This window comes from Dama dama, chromosome 12, assembly GCF_033118175.1.
Source record: "Dama dama isolate Ldn47 chromosome 12, ASM3311817v1, whole genome shotgun sequence".
NCBI classification, from domain to species: domain Eukaryota; kingdom Metazoa; phylum Chordata; class Mammalia; order Artiodactyla; family Cervidae; genus Dama; species Dama dama.
Window position 1 is genome coordinate 15204711 of NC_083692.1, and position 8255 is coordinate 15212965.

The 8255-nt window shown below is 47.0% G+C and overlaps 1 protein-coding gene across 3 annotated transcripts; it reads right to left on the bottom strand.

Moving 5' to 3' along the window:
- Positions 1-507: 507 nt before the first annotated feature.
- AHSA1 (activator of HSP90 ATPase activity 1) lies at positions 508-8075 on the bottom strand. Of its 3 annotated transcripts, XM_061156528.1 has the most exons (10): positions 8060-8075; positions 7766-7940; positions 6242-6432; positions 4544-4626; positions 4015-4132; positions 2876-2964; positions 1891-2019; positions 1328-1429; positions 1010-1061; positions 508-892 (listed from the first exon to the last, which is right to left on the bottom strand). In XM_061156528.1, exons 2-10 carry the CDS (start codon positions 7843-7845, stop codon positions 720-722), a joined length of 1017 nt encoding a protein of 338 aa, XP_061012511.1. In that variant the 5' UTR covers positions 7846-7940; positions 8060-8075; the 3' UTR covers positions 508-719. The 3 variants fall into 3 exon arrangements, with proteins under 3 accessions (XP_061012511.1, XP_061012510.1, XP_061012512.1); XM_061156527.1 differs by lacking the exon at positions 8060-8075 and having other exon boundaries at positions 7766-7992; XM_061156529.1 differs by lacking the exons at positions 1891-2019; positions 8060-8075 and having other exon boundaries at positions 7766-7993.
- Between the last annotated feature and the right edge of the window lie 180 nt (positions 8076-8255).

Below are 8255 nucleotides of genomic sequence, written 5' to 3' on the forward strand. Positions count from 1 at the left end.
TGGTGGTAGTATCTATCTCACAGGGTGATTGTGGGGGCTAATGAAGCTACTGTAAGGAAACTGCTTAGTGCAGTGTCTGGAAGGTAGAAACTGCTCAATAAACAGAACCTCAGTGAATAGAAACACAAGACCCACGGGATGGGGAATCTCTGTCTGCATCTCAAACCAGCGCCTGGTGATCTTTTTGCAAGAGGGTAAGAGGCCATGGGGAGTGGGAGCCCCAGAATGCCACCTCCACCAGCCATGGAGTTTATTGGTACTGCTTACCGCAAAGTATCACCCCCACCCCCGCCAGGCTACATTTCACTGCCCTTTTTTGCGGGTCTTCAGTATGAAAGGACATGAGCTCAGGAATGCTTGCTGGTGAGAAGCAGCTCCCTTCATGCCTCTTGATTATGTACACTTAGCTAGAAGGAAACAAAACCCTTTTTTTAAAAATTCAAAACCTTCAGGGGAACTCTTTAATACAGCCACCCCATCAACACAGGTTCCAGACATGCATGTTTTTTAAATTACGTTTATTTAGCGTATGTACACATAAAAGAGAAATCACCCTCTGTTCCCACCCAGCAAACATGCACAAACCCAAGGTATACATGAAGGGACAGGGCCCCAGCCCCAGGTTAGTGGTTGGGATGGTGCGGTCCTGTGAGTCACCAGCCCCGGTCAGGGGAGGGCTGGACTCAAGTGTTGGGCAGGCTGTACCCCCGCTGCGGGGCCTAAAACAAGCGCGCGCCATAGCCAAAGGTCTGTTTGATGCCCTCAAAGTAGTACCGCTGCCAGCCCTGCCTCGTCCTCTCCTCCTCTGGGGCGGGGATGCCTCGGCCCTCCATGCACAGCTCAGTCTCTCCATTCTTATCGATGAAGGTCAAGGTGATGGTGGCAAAATGCCCTGGGGGAAGGCAGAGGGAGGGAGGTTTCAGATCCAGGGTTTCCATAGGGGCCTGAGGCGAGGGGGGAAAAGAAAGGGTTCTGGAGGCAATGGCAATGAACAAACATGCGTGCTTACCTTCTGGCCAAGATTTAAACCTCCACTTCATCGCAATGTATTTCTCAGGGACCTGAAATAATCAGAGAGGTCAGCCTCTTTTCGATGTTTGCTTTCTCCCGGAAGAACTAATTTTACCTCACGAAGGAAAAAATTATAGGAAGGTGAGAGTCCAACTGTAGCATTCCTTTGAAAAACAAAATGAGCTTTTACTGACCCAAGAGATTAAAGTCTTACATTTTATCTACAGAGCTGGAAAGAAAAAGGCGGGGAGCAGGGAGGGAGGGACACATTATTCTTCTAAGCTGATAAAAGTCTTCCTGGCTAGCAGGAACTCACCAGATCAGTGAATTCTCCAGAGACATTGCCGTCTACCAGGTGAAACTTGCCACCTTTGTCTGCTTCTAACATAGCAGGAGCGTGGGTGAAGGCCTGAACGAGCTGCAGAAAAAAAGGAGGGCGGAAGATGTGTGGCTCTCAGGGGGACCGTGGAGAAATGCCAGCTGACACCTGCGTGCCTCAGCTCTCAATTCCAAAGACACTACTCTGCCCAAGAACCAGCTTCAGGTTCTTTTCTGTTCCAGCAGAGACCATGCTTCAACTCAAGTAATTCTTTCTAAATCCAGGATGCTAGTACATTGGGTCCATTTACTTTTCTAACATGAATGATTCCAGTTGTTCCCACTTACAGGACCCAAAACTAGTACAAGAAGAAAAAAAAAAGGCAAATCCACTTTGATGAGTGGTGGCTTGAACAAACATTCTTTCCTTTGCCTCTTCGTGAATGAGGAAAGCCTCGTGGTTCCACTCAGCACTTTTCTGCACAATGAGAGGATGTGCCCACAACTCTAGTCACCTGGAACAGCAGACGCCAGGAGCTGGAAAGACAGGACTATACTTACCTCTTGGGTGGTAAAAACTCTATAGAGCTCCTCTGGTGATGTCAGGAAGCTTTCTCTAAGGGTGATCTTACAAGTGGGGATTTTGACACCAACAGGTCTGGCCTGGGTTTTTGAAGGAGCAGACTTAGCCTGTGGAAGTGGCAGTGAAACTGTCAGTTTATAGAGTACTGGTGAGACCTCACTTCACAAGGCTGCAGGGACACACTGCCATTCATTCTCACAAACCTTGTCACCTCCAAGGCTAAATTATTACAGGGGGTCAGAGGAAATTTATGTGCATAGGCATTTCTGTCAGGAGGGAAACTTTCTCAGCAAACTCTCAATGCCACTCTGGGTGAAAGACAGTGATGCTTATTTAAATGCCCACTGCCAAAGGACACACTAAATCATTATGTACTTCTGAAGAGTCCTGTGTAATCCTCAAGCAGAATGTCTATTAAAATAGCTGGAAGCAGCACTCCCAGAATATCCTTCAGAGTGCTGACAAAGGGGCAAGAGGGCTGAAAACCAAGTGCTGAAGCCAAACCAAACAAGTGCCAACTCCAGAAAAAAGTTTGTTCTCCCTTCCAATGGGATGAACTCAATCAGTTTCCTGTTAGGTGAAGTCAGTGACCTAAGTAACCTCTGATACTTTGATGAGACCTTTAATATCAAAAGATGAAATGTCCATATATTATTTTAGATGCATACAGGGGAACCTGTGTTCATAACCTCCTCACTGGTGTTAAATGCCAAGAGTTGGACTCTGAAGCCCCTGATGGCTTGATGGCTTCCATTTGCTCTAGGGGTCTGTCATAAATGAATAAAAACCAGGTTAAAGATGGGGCTACAGACAACTACATTCTGTGGACCCTGAAAAGCAGCACCTCTGGCTCGGAGGTTAGGGTGGGAGAAAAAGAGCTGAGATAAAGACTTAAGGAAGAGGCAGTGTCTCAACTCCCTTTCCAGACAGCCTCCCGCCCCACCACGCAGGGATACCGGTTACCTTGCGCTCCTCAGTTTTCAGTGCTGGCGGCCCGGCTGGGTCTACTGACTCTCCATTCACTGTAGGCAAGATCATACCCTGTGTGAACTCTGAAAAGACAAAATCCGGCTCTTGGAAGTTATTTCTCAGTAGCTGAGATTTGGGGCTTCACTGTAGTTTACAAACATGGCTGTCCTAACTCAGGAGGAGGTAATGACAACAGAAGGAGGAGTCTATCCATTTTACGTCTTTCCCTTTGATCCATGACAGATGGGTACCTGAGTGCATCCTACAGAATGTAGTATGGTCCCTGGGATTACCTGAAACCCTTGAATGAATTAGAAGAAGCACAACTTGTTAAATGTGTGTGAGGTCTACTACAGATGGCAGCCAATGAATGCAGTGGCACTTCCAAAGCCTTCAAAGTGGGGAAGATGATCGCAGCTTTGTATTTAGTCCCCTTCTCCACTCTGCCGTACCTCTGTAGGACAGCCACAGCTGTTAGGGCCTCAGAGCACTGGTTCCCACCTCTACACTGGCTCCCTCTGATGGTCACCATCAGTACTCCGACCCACAGACCATACCACATGGCCAAAGCTGGAGTTCTGGGGGACAGCTGAGAGGACTGCTATCCACCTAAGCCTGAGAATAGTCCAGGACTGTGCTCAAGTGCTCAGTCTGGAGATTCCGGGTCTTTAGATCAGTGAGTTCAACAGAAATACCACCTCAGCCTTAAATGGAACATTAAATTTTCTAGTAACCACCCCAAACCGTTAAAACGGACAGGTGAAATTAATTTTGACCACATTTAGCCTAATATATCCATTCTACCATTTGTGTGCTGTCAATATCAAATAATTGAGATATTCCTCTTTTTAAAAAAATACGAAGTCTTCAAAATTTATTGCATATTTTATACTCACAGCACATCTCAATTTGGACTGCCACATTTCACATCCTCAACAGCCAATGCACTAGACAACACATCTCTAAATCTTTCCCTTATTCAAACTTTACAGACTGATTTCAAGATGAAATAAAAGCCTCCTCTGCCCAAATTTCTACTCATTTACTAAAGAAAGAACTGTCAAGCCCCTTAATTAGCATCTGACAGATGGAAAACTATCTTCTCAAGGCACTCATAACTATTCAAAGGATACCTGTTTTGAGGGTGCTGATGTAAATTCCCATTGCTTCTCTTAGAAGTTTCACCCCTTCTTCCTTCATTAAGGCCACGAGATTTGTGTCAGGCTCATCTTTGGCAAGGCTCACACTAATCTGAATGAAAGATCAGAAGCAGGTGGTAAATAGCTTGAGAGGCACCCACACTGGAGGATGTAGGTGCTGAGCAGTCAGATAACTGCTGACGTTTGCAAAGGAAATGCATGACGGTGAGGTATTCGCGCAATCCCTGCGAGCGTTTCTTCTCGAGGTCTCTCTGCCACCTACTGCCAAGACAAAAGTGGCTAATGTTACAGCTCTCACCACTCACTAGAGCAAAGTAACTGAATAAGCATCAACTGCTCGGGAAGCTAATGGCACCACAGACCCAGAAAGTCGTCTGCAGACCAGGGTTCTGAATGCTTAGGCCAAGCCTGGTCTGTAATCTTGAATGACAGGTCATTTTTCTCATCTGAGAATAAGAGGATGTGGAAGACTCAGACAGATGAGGAATTAGAAAACACAAACCTCCACTTCATCCACGCTATTTTCATCAGACAAATTGGGGATCTCCACATGGCCCTTGTACTGCACTCCAGACTTGGAGGTACCTGTCAAAAGTAACAGTATTATCAGTCTCCTCCTCTCCAGGCTAAGTCTCCTGCTCCGGACGCCTAACCACTATTTTGCTTATGCTTCTTTTGGACACTGAACCCACCTTCTTTATTCTGAGAGAAGGTGGCTGCCACACCAGATGCAGCCATTGGCCCCCCCCTCCCTGAAATGTCTTTTCTCATCAGATTTCTGGGGATAACTGTGTTACCAGTGTGAGACTAACAGCTACGTGAATTCAGCATTAGCATGGACTCTGCTGAGGATGTGGGTTAATAGCTAGTACTGGCAGTTTTGCTAAAACACTTGTTTTGAAAATACAAATTTGTTCCAATACTATATGTATATTAAGTGACGATTTGATTGTAACACGAATTTCGTATTTGGTTATATGCACTTTCATCCACAAAGAAACCTAATGAGAGCTGTATAGGAAAACACAAAACACACGTCTCAGCGTTTATCTGACAGTGACCTCAGTTCACCACGTGTGTCAGGAGCTACGCCACCCACGACCGGTGTTATGATGCTCCTTCTGATTTCCTACGACTCTCCTTCCAGCACCTCAAAACAAGCCACGTCCCCCCGTGCTCCTGATGCCCACTTTCACAAGCAAACCTCAGGTTTTGGTCAAGGTAAAGCACAATATTTGTCAAATGATTTATGTATTTCTTATGATTTAATATGTGTAAACTGTGCCACCAATTTTTACATTCTTAAATTTAAAAAAATATCACTGATGAAGCTTTTGAGTATTCTGTCATGTCCCTAACCCTATCTTCCCTACAAGCCCTGTGGTTTTTGTTAGAAGATTCTGCATAGTGTGGTGAATTTTAGAAACACGTGTCACGTTATTAGCAGAACTGACTGTATTTCAAAGTTAACATGTATTTATCTTTACCTCTCTAGGCCTCAGTTTCTCCATCTATAAAAAGGAGGCTGGGAAAGACGACACCTATGGTTTCTTCCAGACTGCTACGTTTTAATTAACAAAAAAAAAAAAAAAAGACAAAAATACATTGTGCCTCTTTGTGACCACTCACTTGAGAAGAGTTTCCAGGTTTTGCCCCGTACATGTACTCTTTTAACTCTACCGTCTTTCCTTCCTGTCAGGACCATCCAAGGATGGCCCCAATTCTGTCCTAATATCCTCACAAAAGAGACATTAAGCTAGAGAATAAAACTGGCCCGTTATAATCACATGCAAGTAGCATTACCACAGCACTCTAAACTATTAGGTTCACAATGGAATTAAAAAAACAAAAGCCAAAAACTCCCATAGCCTACTTTCAAGTCATCCAAGAGGCAGAAATAGCTAGTCTGAAAAAATGTCAACATTGTATGCTCCCAAACAGGACAAGGCCCAAAGATTCAGCAGCCCAGTTGCTACATCAGTAGAGACTTGTGAGACCCACAGAGAGGAAACCCATTTAGTGTCCTGCAGAAATGGACAGAAAAATTTCAACATTTGATACTGCTTCCTATAGGACTCTAAAGCAGCACTATCTCCCTCGAAGAAAGCTCATAACCTCTCAAAACCTGTTCTCCCTGGCTCCTGAACAGGTCAATCAAAATGCCGTTAACCCCTGTCCTAAAAGCCGAGCACAGACTTACCTGTCCAGTTTAATTTGATGCTCCACTCGTAAAAGAAGATAAGTTTGCCTTTGCGATTGTTAATGGATGCCTCTCCATCAAGCTTACTCACTTCTGTCACCTCACACTTGCCTTCCTCATTTTGCACACGGACAGCCAGGAACAGTGTTTTCAGCTTATCTGTGGACCAGTTCGAAGCATCCCTCTCTGTCCTGAAAAACAAACAGAGCTATGGACCAGCAGCGAATGAAGGATACACTGCTTGCTCTATGCAAGAGCACCCAAGGCTACAGGAGGCTGGAAAAGAACCCAAAACCCTCAGCCCCACTCCACCATGTCTACAAACGCGCTTAGGAAGACCAGGAGTCCTATACTGTCAATAAGGACTACTGCTGTATGGCATGGTTTCAAACTTAATGGAAAATTCTCCTTTCCACTCTCAGCATGATGGTGCTGGGGTCAGTACTGAATACTTTAACATGGCGCCCCCGTCTGACCAAATGGAAAACTGTGCGCTTCTGAGGTCAGGAGCACACAAGGGGGTTACGGAACGCAGTGAGCCAAAAGGTCCAGTTAAGAATAAACCAATAATCTTGATCTCATTAGCGCAGTGTTTTGACCTATCAAATTCACGCTGTGTTATAAATTTTTTGCCCTTCAAATGGCCCTGAAAACAACGAAAGTCCCGGGTTTCAAAACAAACAAAAATTAAAGTCAACCCATTCTATGTTAAGAGGAGAGGAAGCAGGCTGAAATACAAAGGAAAACTATCTACCTTCTAACTTTCTAACTAGTAGAGAAAACAACAGTAAGATGAGCTGCAACAAAGTAAAACTACAGTTTACGTACAAAGTTCAGTGGACTCAGAAAGAATAAAAAATATTACTTGCAGAAGATTTCATTAAAGAGAGTAGGCTTTTAAGAGTAGTTGGATTATAAACCATGATTGCCCGGCAACCAGCGGCAGTCCCTGGAGCGACGATACAACCAACTTAACAGTTCCGGGTGAGAGGCCACGGCGCCTTGGAGCATCACTCAGCTCTGAGCACCTGCACAACACGTTCTAAGACCTGGCTTTCTGGAGTGAGGCAGCGATCCCTTATGACTGACTTTTAATTCCACCCGAAAGCCGAAAAAATAGTAACTCCAACCCTCCCGAGCCTAACATTGCAATCTCTCAACACTATACACGGCAGTTTTGGGTCTCAATGACGCCTCCGGCCACGTGTGAGAAGCATCTCTCCGCTCAGGCTGAATGCAGCAGCCGAGGGGAGGGCTAAGTCCTCCTATGGAACCCCCCTCGTCTGGAATGCAGCCTTCTACGTCTTCCCCCGACCCCAACCCCGGGCCTCCCCTCCACCCAATGAAACGGAGGTCAGAGGCTGGAGAGGCTTGCGACTTACGGACCCCTGGAGACAGGAAGGACCCACGCCCATCTCCTGGCAGGCAGGGTTGCCTCGACCCCAGCAGTGTCCCGGCTAAGGTTCCAGAGCCCACCCCCCCGCAGCCCCCGGCCCGGCCGCGGCCTGGCCCGCCGGCCCTCACCAATGCCAGTTGTTGACGTTGGTGGCGTCCGCCCGCTCCTCCACGATCCAGCGTGGGTCTCCCTCACCCCACTTGGCCATCGGCTCTCCTATCGCACCGCCAACAGCTCCCGAGCAGCCACAGCCACAGCCTCAGGACAGCCCGGTCGCGGCCGCCCGGCAGCGCCTGGAAACTACTAGAAGAAGCTGCAAGATCCTCCTGGCTTGCTTTTCCCTCCACCCCCCCGCCCCTCCCCGCCTTGACTTCCGGCTCCGCCTCCCTCCCGCCGGGTACGTCGGCTGCCCCTCGCCGGACCTTCGTTTCTGTCTGTTCTAAGGAATCCTTCACACTCCTTCGAGTTATGCCCTGAAAGGCCCGAAAGGCGACAGCTCACACGACCATTCCTCACCCACAGAGACACACAGGACACGTTTCATTGTTTCCCTAAACCCTTCATCGGCCCTGCTTGGCCTCACGGGAGTTGTAGTCTTGTCGAGTGACCCACGGGATA

Coding starts and splice junctions, on each gene's coding strand:
- AHSA1 (XM_061156528.1), bottom strand. CDS start 7,845: ATGGCCAAGTGGGGTGAGGGAGACCCACGCTGGATCGTGGAGGAGCGG. Junction 4,627..6,241: donor CATCAAATTAAACTGGACAG/GTAAGTCTGTGC, acceptor TACTTTTGACAG/GTACCTCCAAGTCTGGAGTG. Junction 4,133..4,543: donor ATAGCGTGGATGAAGTGGAG/GTTTGTGTTTTC, acceptor TCTTTCATTCAG/ATTAGTGTGAGCCTTGCCAA.